The 14,676-nt window shown below is 40.0% G+C and overlaps 1 protein-coding gene across 1 annotated transcript in view; it reads right to left on the bottom strand.

Moving 5' to 3' along the window:
• Positions 1 to 14,676, bottom strand: part of IL23R (interleukin 23 receptor) — a 98,757-nt gene that overhangs the window by 45,149 nt on the left and 38,932 nt on the right. Inside the window, exon 6 of the mRNA XM_011994982.1 lies at positions 9,921 to 10,066. Within this exon, the coding sequence (XP_011850372.1) occupies positions 9,921 to 10,066 (146 nt within the window). The remainder of the gene's footprint in view (positions 1 to 9,920; positions 10,067 to 14,676) is intronic.

The following is a 14,676-nucleotide window of genomic DNA, read 5'->3' as shown; positions in this document are numbered from 1 at the left end:
ATAGATAAGTCCTCTCGAAGGAAAGAAATACCCTAAAGTATAGCCAGAATTCCGAAATAGTAAGAAGAATGTTACGGAACTGTTATCAGTTGTTTAAACCATGAGACAAACCAGGTGGCTTCTTAGGGCCCTGCAAGTACAACATGATACCTCAGGATGATATCTTTGGAGGCTAAAACGAATATTGAAAAAGCTGGACTTAATTGAACACCTCTGTAAATAATATAATTTAAAGAGTGCAAGAAATTTTGAAATAAGTCAATTTCTACTTAGAGCCTCAACTCTGAAGGTTGGGGGTCATTGAAACTTAATGTTCGTCAGTTTGAGATCTCTCTTTTCTTAGGTTAAATATAAGTTCCTGGGAACATCCTTGGGTGGAGGGAAGAAAAGTCTCCAATACAGTTAAAGAGTTCTATAATCCCTCTACCTTTCCCAACTATCAATGTGGGACATGGCACAGGATCAGAGGGTCCTTGGTAACCCACCAGTGTCTAAACCCTTGGTTTCTCCCTTTACCCTACAATCTCCTCCTCTTTCTGCCCAGGTAATTTTTCTCTAGTGTTTGGAAGAGGAGGGAAATGGGGTGGTGACGGGGAAACTTATTTGTGACTAATCATATGTTCTTCCACATTTTCTGTCTTATACCAACTTTTAGACTTGGAAATGCCAAAGCCAAGGATTTGTCTTTGCTATCTGTATGCTGTTCTATCAGCCCTTCCAAGAAAAGAATAAATACTTGGTTTTGTGCGGCCTAAGTTAAGAATGGTTTTCTCATTTTTAAATGGTCGAAAGAAAATATTTTTAAAAGACTACTTCATGATGCACGGAAATTATGTGAAATCCAAATTTCAGTGTCCAAAAATGAAATTTTATTGGAACAGACTATGCCCTTCATTTACATAATTGTCTAAGACTGCTTTCACGCTACAAACACAGAGTTGAGTAGTTGAGACAGAAATCTTATGTTCTGCAAAGCCTAAAATATTTACCATTTGGCCCTCGAGTAAAAAGTTTGCTGAGACCCTGGTGTAGCTTAATTAGAGAAATGAGTCACCAATAATCCACTTACTTGAACACATAGCTAAGATTTCTCTGCCTCTGTCACTAAAATTGGACACCATTAAAGACAAATAATAATAATAATAATAGTAATAGCTAATGTTTCAATGAAATGTTTCATGTAGCTAATGCTACATGAACTTGACATTATAAAAATCAATAGAGATGCAAAAAATGATCATGGCACATCCCTGCCTTCCATGAGTTCATAGTTAAAGAGTAGAGAAACAGAAGTGTAAACAGGCAAGTATATACAATGTGGCAAACACCCCTGAAATACAGTATATGGAAGTAGGTGTGGATTGCTGTTTCCAACGGGGAGCTCAATTTTTGACACGAATTTGAGGGGCCTAGGAGACAGCCCATAAAGATACCAACAAATAGCTAGAAATGTAGGTCTGACTTTCATGAGAGTTGGGAGGGCTCCAAGTTCTAGCCTACATACAGGTGTAGCTGAGGCCTTGGCAGTAGGTGAAAGGAGTAAAAAGAGAGGAAACAGTGAGATGGTAGGTATGAAGGGAATGCCAATGTTTAGGGAACTGGCAGGAAAAATAATTTACAAAGGAAAGAGCATCCAGAAATACTGATAGAAGACTAACACATTCTTGAAATGGGAAAACTAAGAGGAGAGACATTTTCAGGACAAGGTGGTCAACAGTGTCAAATGCTAGAGTAGGATGAAGACTGCCAAGGTTCTTGGTCTTTGTTGTTTGGAAAAATGCTACCATCTTCCTCTCCTCACACGAAGTGGTTCCAGCAGCAGGTGGAGAGCCTGATGACATTTTGAGGTGGATTGCAATAGCCCTGGTAATTTCCCTGCCATATATCCTGTCCCTTTACTATGTAGCTTTGAACATTCTCCCATTCTGGCTCTGGTTTGCCCATGTGGCTTACTTTGAGCCAGCAGACATTGGTGAGCCTGATACAAGCAGAGGATTGAAAGACACTGGAGAGATTGGGTGTAGGTGCTCTTGCCCTCTGCCATCACCATAAGGAATGCCCAGGCTAGCCTGTTGATGCAGAAAGAAGACCGCGAGACATGTAGAGGAGAGCTCATGAAGGACATAGGAGTGAGCCAGCTGAGCTGTAAACACATGCCCAATCCCAGCAAGCTCAATTTAGACCAGCTGGGCCCCATTGACAGTGAGAAATAAAAGTTTATTGCTATATGTCACTCCAGTTTTTGCGGCAGTTTGTTACACATTATTGTAGCAGTAGATAGCCGATATACCAATCCCTCTTATTTCATGTAAATAGGAGTATGTAATAAACTAGAAAAATGTTTAGAAAATAGAAAGGAATTATATCACCAGTGTCTCTGAATAAAAGTTTTCAGAAGCCAACTGTTTTCTAGTTGAAACTCTTATTCTCTGCTCCCCCTGGTGGTGCTACATAGGCCATCTTGGTAACAGGTACATTTGAGCTCACTTTTCAAAACCTTCTCTTTGTCAGAAGTGGCAAATGGAACAGAAAGAATATGTGTTATCTCATCTGCTCTTCATAACAATTCTTTGTGACAGGTAGTATTAGCTCCATTATATAAATAGGGAAATAGAGTTTGAAAGAGGTCAAGCCAGATTTTTTTGAACTTATACCATCAGTAACTAAGTGTCTCTCACAGACTCTACATCACTTTAGGGACTCGATAGATTATCAGAAAATGAAAAGACAGGTTTCAAACCAACTTTGAAAAGCTAGTTATATTTTGTAATCAAGACTACATAGTAGGTGGTTTTTCTCTGAGATGTTTATTTTCTTTCTTTTTATAGAGATAGAGGTCTCACTATATTGCCCAGGCTGCAGTGCAGTGGCTATTCCAGGTGAGATCATAGTGCACTACAGCCTCAAACCTCTGGCTCAAGTGATCTTCCTGCCTCAGTCTCTCAGGTAGCTGAATATAGCCTTGTGCCTCCCCCCGCCAACTGAGATTTATTTTCTTCTTGCTATCTCTGAGCCTCTACTAAAATCTGTATCTGTTCCAACCTGGTGGTCCAAGCTAGACTGCTAGGGAATTCAGAAGGGAGAGAGGTGAATGAGGTTAGAGCAAGATGTTTGTAAATGTTCTCCCAGGGGCAGTTGTGTCTCCAGAGACAAAATCTGAAGCTTTGACCTGGAACCATCTCTCAAGAGATAACTACAGTCATGTGTCACTTAACAATGGGGCGATTTCATCATTGTACGGACATCACAGATTGTAATTACACAGGTGGTATAGCCTACCACACACCTAGGCTATATGGTACAGCCTATTGCTTCTAGGCTACAAACATATAAAGCATGTTACTGTACTGAATCCTGCAGGCAATTGTAATATAAATCACTAGGTGACAGAAATTTTTCAGCTGCATGATAAGCTTATGGGACCACCATCATATATGCCATCCATCATTGCCTGAAACATGGACTGCTGCGTGGCACATATTCTCCCTGCCTCGTCAGCCTAATTCCCTTAGATACTTCACAGTCTGTATGTACCTTAGCTAAAGGCGCTGAAACGCACCCTCAATACTGTGACTTTCAGGTGGATTCCTTTGCTCTACTATCCCTGCTGCATGGCTCCCCTAGAGGCTAGAGAGTAACATTACTAGCTAGCATTTAGTGAACAATTACTCTATTCCAGGCTTGTAGCTAACTTTTTACATCATTGGATCCCCTTTCCCCCAACAAACAGATGAGGTAAGTGCTTATCTTATCCCCATGTTATGTGTGGGAATAATGAGGCACAGAGAAGATAAGAAACTTGCTCAAGATTGCATGACTAGGCCGGGCACAGGGGCTCACTCCTGTAATCTCAGCACTTTGGGAGGCCAAGGGGGGCAGATCACTTGGGATCAGCCCGGCCAACATGGTGAAACCCTGTCTGTACTAAAAATACAAAAAGTAGCCAGACGTGGGGGCTGGCGCATGTAATCCCAGCTACTAGGGAGGCTGAGTCAGGAGAATTGCTTGAACCCAGGAAGCGGAGGTCTCAGTGAGCCAAGATCACACCACTGCACTCCAGCCTGGGCAACACAGTGAGACTCTGTCTAAAAAGAAAAAAAAAAAAAAAGATTGCATGACTCAGCTAGGAGCAGTGGTTCATGTCTGTAATACTAGCACTTTGGGAGGCCGAGGCGGGATGGTTGCTTGAGCTCAGGAGTTAGAGACCTTGACACTAGCCTGGGCAACATGACACAACCCTGTCTCTACAAAATAATTTTTTAAATTTAGCTGGGCATGGTGGCATTCTCCTGTGGTCAGCTACTCAGGAGGCTGAGGCAGGAGGATTGCTTGAGTCCAGAAGGTCAAGGCTGCAGTGAGCTGAGATTGTGACACTGTGCTCCAGCCTGGGCAGTAGAGCAAGACCCTGTCTCAAAAGGGGAAAAAAAAAATAGATTGCATGACTAGAAAGTAGCAGAGCCAGGCTTTGAACTCTAGAGCCTGTGCTCTTGGCCACAAGGCTTTCCTGTCGCTTTGAAGTAAACCTCCCACTTCCAGCAGTATCTAATGGAGGTTGAAGTGGTAGAAGAGACCTGTAATCTTTGGTATCCTCCCACTCCTCTTGACTCTGACTTTCCTGTCTTCCTACAGAAATGCAGAGACAACACTTCATGCATGACCCAGATGAAATTGATAGTAGCAAATGTAAACAAAGCTTCATTCTGCTACAGTCCCTTGGCTTCAGTGATCTGGATAGAAATGGTAATTCACTTTTTCTGTGTTAGCGGTTGTGTTTAACGGAAACGTGGTAGATTGAGGGAGTCATGAGTTTAAAAAAACTTAAAAAAAATAATGATGGAGGAGAGAGAACCTGGCTTTGGATTGAAACCTATCTTTTCATTTTGTAAATATTTATTTGGTCTTTGAAGTGATGTAGAGTCTGTGAGAGACACTTAGTTACTGATGGTATAAGTTCAAAAAAATCTGGCTTGACCTCTTTCAAATTCTATTTCCCTATTTATATAATCGAGCTAATACTACCTATCACGAAGGATTGTTATGAAGAACAGATGAAATAACACATATTCTTTCTGCTCTATTTGCCACTTCTGACAAAGAGAAGATTTAGAAAAGTGAGCTCAAATGTACCTGTTACCAAGATGGCCTATGTAGTACCACCAGGGGGAGCAGAGAACAAGAATTTTCAACCAGAAAACAGTTGGCTTCTGAAAACTTATTCAGAGACATTGATAATACAGTTACTTTCTATTTTCTAAACATTTTTTCTAGTCTATTACCTACTCCTATTTACATGAAGTAAGAGTATTTGGTATCTTTTCTTTTTTTTTTTTTTTTTTTTTTTTGGAGACAGTCTCACTCTGTCACCCAGGCTGGAGTACAGTGGCTCCATCTTGGCTCGCTGCAACCTCCACCTCCCAGATTCAAGCGATTCTCCTGCCTCAGCCTCCTGAGTAGCTGGGATTACAGGAATGCACCACCACACTCGGCTAAATTTTTTGTGTTTTCAGTAGAGACGGGGTTTTGCTATCATGGCCAGTCTGGTCTTCAATCCCTGAGCTCAGGTGATCTGCCTGCCTTGGCCTCCCAAAGCGCTGGAATTACAGGCATGAGCCACTGCACCCAGCCTAAGAAACTTGGTATTCTTTAATATCATTCTATGACTGCGATACTATACAAGGACCCCAGGTGTCTTATTAGGATAAAACCCCATTAGTTCAGAATTTAAGACTTGAGAATTTTGTGTTGTTTTGAAATGTATCTAAATTCTGCATATTGCAAAAGGAATTCAGCAGGATCTTCACTTGATTATGGACCAAATGATGCAGAACATGGATCCCGTTTAAGTGGAATGCAAACTACCAGAAAGATCACATTTATGATTTGAGTGAACACAGGTAAACAAGTTGACATAAGGAATTTATTTTTAATGAGTAATTTTTAGGGTATATAATAAAATTAGTATAGTTTTACCCCTATCTTCTTGATACTTTTAAGATATATTACTCTATAGCAAAACTGATATGCAGAATCAGTCTTAAACAGGAAAAGGATTTGGAATCATGCTTAGCACCAAAGAAAAATTAAGTTATGTTTAATGTATGTTTTAGTGTTAAATATACATAATTTTATTTAACTCTCTGAAAACTGGTAATTTCACAGCTGATACATAACTGTTAAGTAAGAAAAGCCAGGCTAGGTGCTGTGGCTCATGCCTGTAATCCTAGCACTTTGGGAGGCTGATGAGAAAGCTAGGGGGAGGATTATTTGAGGCTAGTTCAAGACCAGCCTGGGCAACATGGCAAGACCCTACAAAAAGTAAAAATAAAAGTAAATTAGCCAGGCATAGTGGTGAGTGACTGTAATCCCAGCTACTTGGGAGGCTAAGGTGGCAGGAGCACTTGAGCCCAAGAGTTTGTGGCTGCAGTGAGCTATAATTGCACTACCGAACTTCAGCCTGGGTGATGAAGTGAGAGCCTATCTCTAAAAAAGAAACCTTAAAAAAGTATCTGAAGAAAAAAAAAAAAAAAAAAAGCCCAGAAACTATTTCTTAATTATTTGGACTAAATGGCCGTTTGTTACACTTAAAAATAATAAAATGGCATTTCTTTTAAAATATATCAAAATTGAAACTTCTTCCTAAATCAGGCTAATGTTCCTCCACAGTAGAAATTACTGAGTTTTTATTACATTGTTCCCAGGTGCTGTTATCTGATATGACTTTATTAATGAACCTTGCAGCTATGCCTTTCTTAAGACACTAGATAATTTATCCTTGGCATTTAAGGATGGTTCGTTTATTTCTCTAGACATCCACTTTTTAAAACTCATCTTTACTCAGATTATCATCATCTTTAAGCTCACCTAAGACTCAGGCCTATACTGGTAATAAATATTACACTCGGAACTGTACGCTTTTCACATAAAAGGAAACATTCATAAATCTTAGTTCTCCTTTCTGAAGAATTTTTGTTTCCCTGGATGCCTGTCAAATTTCAGCACGGAATACTTAAATTTTTTATCCATGATCATTGATATAAATTTCACCCTAGGAGAAACTGAATTACAAATAGCTAATCAGATAGATTCCTCTTAGTTGAAGATTTGTCTATTTAGCAACTCATAAAAGGCAAGTGGATTGTTTCAGGAAACAGCTCTCTGTTTGCAAGCATACAATAATCATTATTAAAGCTAGAGTGGTTTTCCTAAGCGAATTAACACAGGAACAGAAAATAAATACCACATGTTCTCACTTACGAGTGGGAGCTAAACACTGGGTACTGCATTAGTCTGTTTCCATGCTGTTGATAAAGACACACTGGAGACTGGGAAGAAAAAGAGGTTTAATTGGACTTAGAGTTCCATATGGCTGGGGAGGCCTCAGAACCATGGCGGGAGGTGAAAGGCACTTCTTACATGGCAGCAGCAAGAGGAAATGAGGAAAAAGCAAAAGTGGAAACCCCAGATAAATGCATCAGATCTCATAAGACTTATTCACTATCATGAGAAAAGCATGGAAAGACCGGCCCCCATGATTCAGTTACCTCCCCCTGGGTCCCTCCCACTACACATGGGAATTCTGGGAGATGCAATTCAAGTTGAGATTTGGTGGAGGCACAGCCAAACCATGTCATTCTACCCCTGACCCTTCCAAATTCATGCCCTCACATTCCAAAACCAACTATGCCTTCCCAATAGTCCCCCAAAGTCATAACTCATTTCAGCATTAACCCAAAAGTCCACAGTCCAAAGTCTCATCTGAGACAAGGCAAGTCCCTTCCACCTATGAGCCTATAAAATCAAAAGCAAGTTAGTTACTTCCTAGATACAATGAGGGTACAGGTATTGGGTAAATACAGCCATTCCAAATGGGAGAAATTGGCCAAAACAAAGGGGTTATAGGGCCCATGCAATTCTGAAATCCAGCAGGGCAACTTTAAAGCTCCCAAATGATCTTCTTTTATTCCATGTCTCTTATCCAGGTTATGCTGATAAAAGAGGTGGGTTCCCATGGTCTTGGGCAGCTCCACCCCTGTGACTTTGCAGGGTACAATCTCCCTCCCAGCTGCTTTTATGGGCTGGCATTGAGTGTCTGCAGCTTTTCCAGGTGCATGGTTCAAGCTGTTGGTGGATCTACCATTCTGGAGTCTGGAGGATGGTGGCCCTCTTCTCACAGCTCTGCTAGGCAGTGTCCTACTAGGGACTCTGTGTGGAGGCTCAGATCCCACATTTCACTTCTGAACTGCCCTACCAGAGGTTCTCCATGAGGGCCCCATTCCTGTAGCAAACTTTTGTCTGAGCATCCAGGCGTTTCCATACATCTTCTGAAATCTAGGTGGAAGTTCCCAAACCTCAATTCTTGCCTTCTGTGCACCCACAGATTCAACACCATGTGGAAGCTGCCAAAGCTTGGGGGTTCCACATTCTGAAGCCACAGCCCAAGCTGGATGTTGGCCCCTTTCAGCCATGGTTGGAGCAGCTGGGACACAGGGCACCAAGTCCCTAAGCTGCACACAGCACAGTGACCCTGGGCCCAGCACATGAAACCACTTTTTCCTCCTGGGCCTCCAAGCCTGTGATGGGAGAGGCTGCTGTGAAGGTCTCTGATATGGTGTGGAGACATTTTCCCCGTGGTCTTGGGGATTAACATTAGGCTCCTTGCTACTTATGCAAACTTCTGCAGCTGGCTTGAATTTCTCCCCAGAAAATGGGTTTTTCTTCTCTATTGCATAGTCAGGCTGCAAATTTTCTGAACCTTTATGTTCTGTTTCACTTTTAAAACTGAATGCCTTTAACAGCATCCAAATCACCTCTTGAATGCTTTGCTGCTTAGAAATCTCTTTTACCAGCTATCCTAAAATCATCTCTTTCGAGTTCAAAGTTCCACAAATCTCTAGGGCAGGGGAAAAATGCTGCCAGTCTCTTTGCTAAAACATAACAAGAGTCACCTTTCCTCTAGTTCCTAACAAGTTCCTCATCTCCATCTGAGACCACCTCAGCCTAGATTTTATTGTCTATATAGCTATCAGCATTTTGGGCAAAACCTTTCAATAAGTCTCTAGGAAGTTCCAAATTTCCCACATTTTCCTGTCTTCTTCTGAGCCCTCCAAACTATTCCAGTCTCTGCCTATTACCCAGTTCCAAAGTTGCTTCCACATTTTCGGGTATCTTTTAAGCAATGCCCCACTCTACTGGTACCAGTATACTGTATTAATCCATTTTCATGCTAATGATAAAGACATACCCAAGACTGGGAAGAAAAAGAGGTTTAATTGGACTTACAGTTCCACATGGCTGAGAAGGCCTCAGAATCATGGTAGGAGGCAAAAGGCTCTTCTTACATAGTGGTGGCAAGAGAAAATGAGGCAGAAGCAAAGGCAGAAACCACTGATAAACCCATCGATCTTGTGAGACTTATTCACTATCATTAGAATAGCATGGGAAAGACTGGCCTCCATGATTCCATTACCTCCCTCTGGGTCCCTCCCACAACACGTGGGAATTCTGGGAGATACAATTCAAGTTGAGATTTGGTGGGGCACAGCCAAATCACATCAGGTACTCATGGACATAAAGATGGCAACAATAGACATTGGGGACTACTAGAGTGCAGAGGAAGGTAGGAGGGCAAGGGTTGAAAAACTAATTATTGGTAACTATGCTCAGCACCTGAGTGACAGGAATCATACCCCACACCTCAATGTCATGCAATATATCCAGGTAACAAACCTGCACATGTGCCCCTGAATCTAAAATAAAAGTTGAAATTATTTTATAAAACAAAAACTAAAGTGGCTTCAATATCATGCAAACAATCAGATTAAAAACATGTAAAATAGACATAATAAGTCCACTGTAGTCACTGATGGTTGGCTTTTAAATCATTCATTCACATGCTAAAGAATAATGAAAGTTGAGCTTACATTCCAAGTTTGGTTTGTTGTAGCCTTGTATCTCATTTCACAGGAAACCTTTTCAATTGTTGTTTGACTGTCCCAATAAATTATGGTCTTGGGCACTGTAGCATTTATAGTCTCAGCCCTGGAAATGATGGATGCAGAAGGTATCACTAGGGAAAAAAAAAAAAAAAGACCTGGCTGTTTAAAACTTGCCTAGAGAGAAACTGTCATCTTTTCATCAATATCTAGACATGTGAAAGCTCAAAGTAAAATAATAAAATAAAATTCATGATCTAATGAACAATTAATGAACATTTTCTTATTCACTAATTTGTAATGTAGAAGAAAACTGCTGTTAAGGAAAATTCTATTCAACCCATTTCCCATTTTAAAAAACTGAACTCTAATAGTCCTGTCTTTCCCTGACCTTCCACTCCCTTATAATCCTAACTAATAAAATTCCAGAGCCTAGCCTTGTTAACAAAAGAGTACAAAAATGAGATAAAGGAGCTATCTCCTCTTCCCTGCATCTGTTGACGAAGAGATGATATGCACCCAAATTTAGTTCAGATGATCAGATTTGATAAGATGTTAAATTGAGCCAGGTGTGGTGATGTGTGCCTAAACTCCAACTGCTCAGGAGGCTGAGATGGGAGGATCACTTGAGCCCAGGAGTTCAAGGTTGCAGTGAGCCATGATGGTGCAACTGTACTCCACCCTGGACAACAGAATGAGAGCTTGTCTTAAAAAAGGAAAGAAAGAAAGGCTGGGCATGGTGGCTCATGTCTGTAATTCCAGCATTTTAGGAGGCCAAGGTGGGCAGATCACTTAGGGTCAGGAGTTTGAGACCCAGCCTGGCCATCACGGCAAAATGCTGTCTCTACTAAAATTAGAAAAAATTAGCCAGGCGTGATGGTACGTGCCAATCCCAGCTACTCAGGAGGCTGAGGCAGGAGGATCACGTGAACCCAGGAGGCAGAAGTTACAGTGAGCTGAGATCATGCCACTGCACTCCAGCCTGGGTGACAGAGCGAGACTCTGTCAAAAAAGAAGAAAAGAAAGAGAGAAAGAGAGAAACAGAAAGAGAGAGAGAGGGGGAGGGAGGCAAGGAGGAAGGAAGGAAGGAAGGAAAGAAAGAAAGGAAGAAAGAAAGAAAGAAAGAAAGAGAAAGAAAGAAAGAAAGAGAAAGGAAGAGAAAGAAAGAAAGAAAAGAAAGAAAGAAGAGAGAAAGAAAGAAAAGAAGAAAGAAAGAGAAAGAAAGAAAGAAAGAGAAAGGAAGAGAAAGAAAGAAAGAAAAGAAAGAAAGAAGAGAGAAAGAAAGAAAAGAAAAAAGGAAGAAAGAAAGAAGAAAGAAAAAAAGATGTTCAATTGAGATGTTTTACCACAATAATTTTCTCCTTCTCTTGTGTATTAGGGAAACATATGAATATTTATATCTATTGCTAACTTGTTTTGTTCTCCATTACAATAAATCTGCTCTTCCTTGAAACTTTGACTTGAAGAAAGCAAGTCTCATAAGACTCTAAGGTTTTATAAATTGTTGGCATGTTCTATAATAATAACCTTCAAAGCGGGAACTGAAATTCTGACTGATTATTTTATTAGTTGTTTTGTTAGAGTAGGAGGTATATAGTTGGAATCTCTATGTTTCTAAACTGTGTAAATAGTTCTAAGTTTGTTCTGTCTGAACAGAATAGAATCATTAACACTTTCCATTTCTCCCTAAGGAACAATGAAAACCTATGACTTTGCTAGATGTATTATTTAACAAAGAACTCAAGGGCCTGTAGGCATGTTTTTAGAAACCACTATTACAGGTTAATATTCGCTATGAATTAGTTTATTTTCATTTATTCTAAGTTTATAAAGCTTTAAGAAAAGTATTGTTTAACTACAATGACTATTATACTATCATTATCTAAAATTACGTGCAAAGGTAGATGATTTACAGAGAAAAATAAAAATTAAGGATTTGCTGTCTAGTAGCACAGTCCTATAATAAAATTTTGGGGCTAAACCTGGTGTAGAAGTAACAGCAGCTTTAATTTAGTTAACAAGCTTACTGTACTCAACTTTTATCATCTGAATTCCATAGCTGATTTCCTTTTACTAGTGCAAGCTTCTTGTAATAAGAATCAGTATTCAGGCTGGATGCAGTGGCTCACGCCTGTAATCCCAACACTTTGGGGAGGCCGAGGTGGGCAGATCATTTGAGGTCAGGAGTTCAAGATCAGCCTGGCCAACATAGCGAAACCCTTGTCTCTATTAAAAATACAAAACTTAGCCAGGTGTGGTGGCAGACACCTGTAATCCCAGCTACTTGGGAGGCTGAAGCACAAGAATTACTTGAATCAAAGAAGCAGAGGTTGCAGTAAGCTGAGATCATGCCACCGCACTCCAGGCTGGGTGACAGAGCAAGACTGCCTAACCGCCACCCCGAAAAAAAAAAATCAGTGTTCAGAGATTCTAGAGTCAAGGGCGTGGATCTCTGGGGCTCTGAAATTGCTTAGGATTATGTAAGCACCCTCAAGGTCATAAATTTCCCACTTCCTCCTGTCACCCACCTCCACCTGTCTCCCACCTCTGAGTTCGGCTTGGCCACTGTTACAGCAGCACAAGCATTCTAGGACTCTTTTGGCAAAAGAATTATTCTGAGGAGAAAGCAAAAATCTGTTTAGTCTTATAAGGAATGCAGACAGCACAGTAAGAATCATAGCCATAAACCAGGGTAGTGCAATCCAGATTTAAGTCTTTAGGTTTGAATGAGTTCATATTTTTGCAAACTGGCATTTATTATATAATACATACTTGAATATTTAGTTTGTTACACAAGACTTAAATGTTGAATTTTTATTCTTACTAAGTAGGTTTCACATATTTCCACCAGATCTTACATTTTAAAAAAGTATCGGGAGGCCGAGGAGGGTGGATCACGAGGTCAGGAGATCAAGACCATCCCGGCTAATATGGTGAAACCCCGTCTATACTAAAAAAATACAAAAAATTAGCCGGGCGTAGTGGCGGGCGCCTGTAGCCCCAGCTAGGAGGCTAAGGCAGGAGAATGGCGTGAACCTGGGAGGCGGAGCTTGCAGTGAGCTGAGATCCGGCCACTGCACTCCAGCCTGGGCGACAGAGTGAGACTCCGTCTCTTATACACATCTAGATGTGTATAAGAGACAGATGTGTGTGTGTATATATACGCACATATATATGTGTGTATATATACATATATGTATATATACGTGCATATATATGTGTGTGTGTGTATATATATATATTCAGAGCATAAGAACAGATTTTTACACCAATACCATTAGTTGAGATAGTTGAGGTTAGTTGAAAAGTAGAGCTCATTAGTTGCAATAGAAGACTTCAGTGATCCCAGAAGGGTACCCATAGTGAAGGCTTCATATCCCCTAGAACACTAATCAGCAGAAAAGTTGTCAGATACAGTGCAATGTGCTTTTATTTTTCTCATAAAGACTGAGGATCAGAGTCAAAAATATTGGAATTAAATGTTCCCTACCTCTGTGATCTCAAATTTTTTTAATGCCATCAAACCTGTTTTCTAATATATAAATTATAATCTTATATAAAATAGGGTTGATATGAGGGTTAAATAATGTATGTGAAAAGCTGTTAGCTGGCTGGGCGCAGCGGCTCACGCCTGTAATCCTAGCACTTTGGGAGGCTGAGGTGGGTTGATTGCCTGAACTCAGGAGTCTGAGACCAGCCTGGCCAAAATAGCAAAACCCCATCTCTACTAAAAATACAAAAATCAGCCAGCCGTGGTGGCACACACCTGTAGTCCCAGTTACTAGGGAGGCTGAGGCATGAGAATTGCTTGAAGCCAGGAGGCAGAGGTTGCTGTGAGCCGAGATCATGCAACTGCACTCCAGCCTGTGTGACAGAGTGAGACTCTGCCTCAAAAAAAAAAAAAGTAATTAGTACGTAAGAAAGTGCTCAATAAAGGTTAGCTTATTGAAATAATCTTTAATTATAACAACAGGAATCATTGTTACTGGGATTTCCAAAGAGAAGATGATTCAGACTTGGTGTCATTTGGCTGAATTGTGGTTTTAGGACTTGGATGTAGTTGTAAAAGGCTCAAGGGTAATTATTTTTTGGAATTTATCTTAAGGAAACAATCAAAAACTATGCTAAAATAGCCACAAAGTTGTTCATGGCAATATAGTTTATATGGTTCAAAACTGAAAACAGTGTTAATCTCCAACAATAGGGATTAAACTGCTATATATTCAGACAACATTAAAAATAAAACTATAGATTAAATTAATAGAAATTGTTTATTACTAATATGTAAGTATAAAAAGGTAGGGTATAAAAATATCTGAAACAAAAACTATTAATGTTTGTTAAATCTGGCTGATGAACAGAGGGGTCTACATAATTCTCTGCAATTTTCTATGTATTTTGTAAAACTTTTCAAAATAAAAAACAAACAAACAAACCTTACATAAGTCCCCAAGTAGTAGATAGAGTATGACTTTAGCATGCTGTACTTTAGACAACATAAGACTCAACAAACTTTATCATGATAATTGTGGGTTTTTCTTGTGTGTTTTTTGTTTTTTTTGTTTTTGTTTTTGTTTTTGTTTTTGTTTTTTTTTTGTTTTTTTTTTTGCCTTCCCTAGTAGATGGTAAGTTATTTCAGGGCTGGTACCTTGTCTATCTTATTCACCCTAGCCTTTAGAACAATGCTTAGAAACAAGAAGTTTCCAATAAATATTTGTAAAAACACATACATCTTTTTTTTTTT

The sequence above is a fragment of the Mandrillus leucophaeus genome, unplaced genomic scaffold (assembly GCF_000951045.1).
Source record: "Mandrillus leucophaeus isolate KB7577 unplaced genomic scaffold, Mleu.le_1.0 Scaffold464, whole genome shotgun sequence".
NCBI lineage: Eukaryota > Metazoa > Chordata > Mammalia > Primates > Cercopithecidae > Mandrillus > Mandrillus leucophaeus.
The sequence above is the reverse complement of the archived record's forward strand: the minus strand, read 5'-3'. Positions and strand labels throughout refer to the sequence as shown.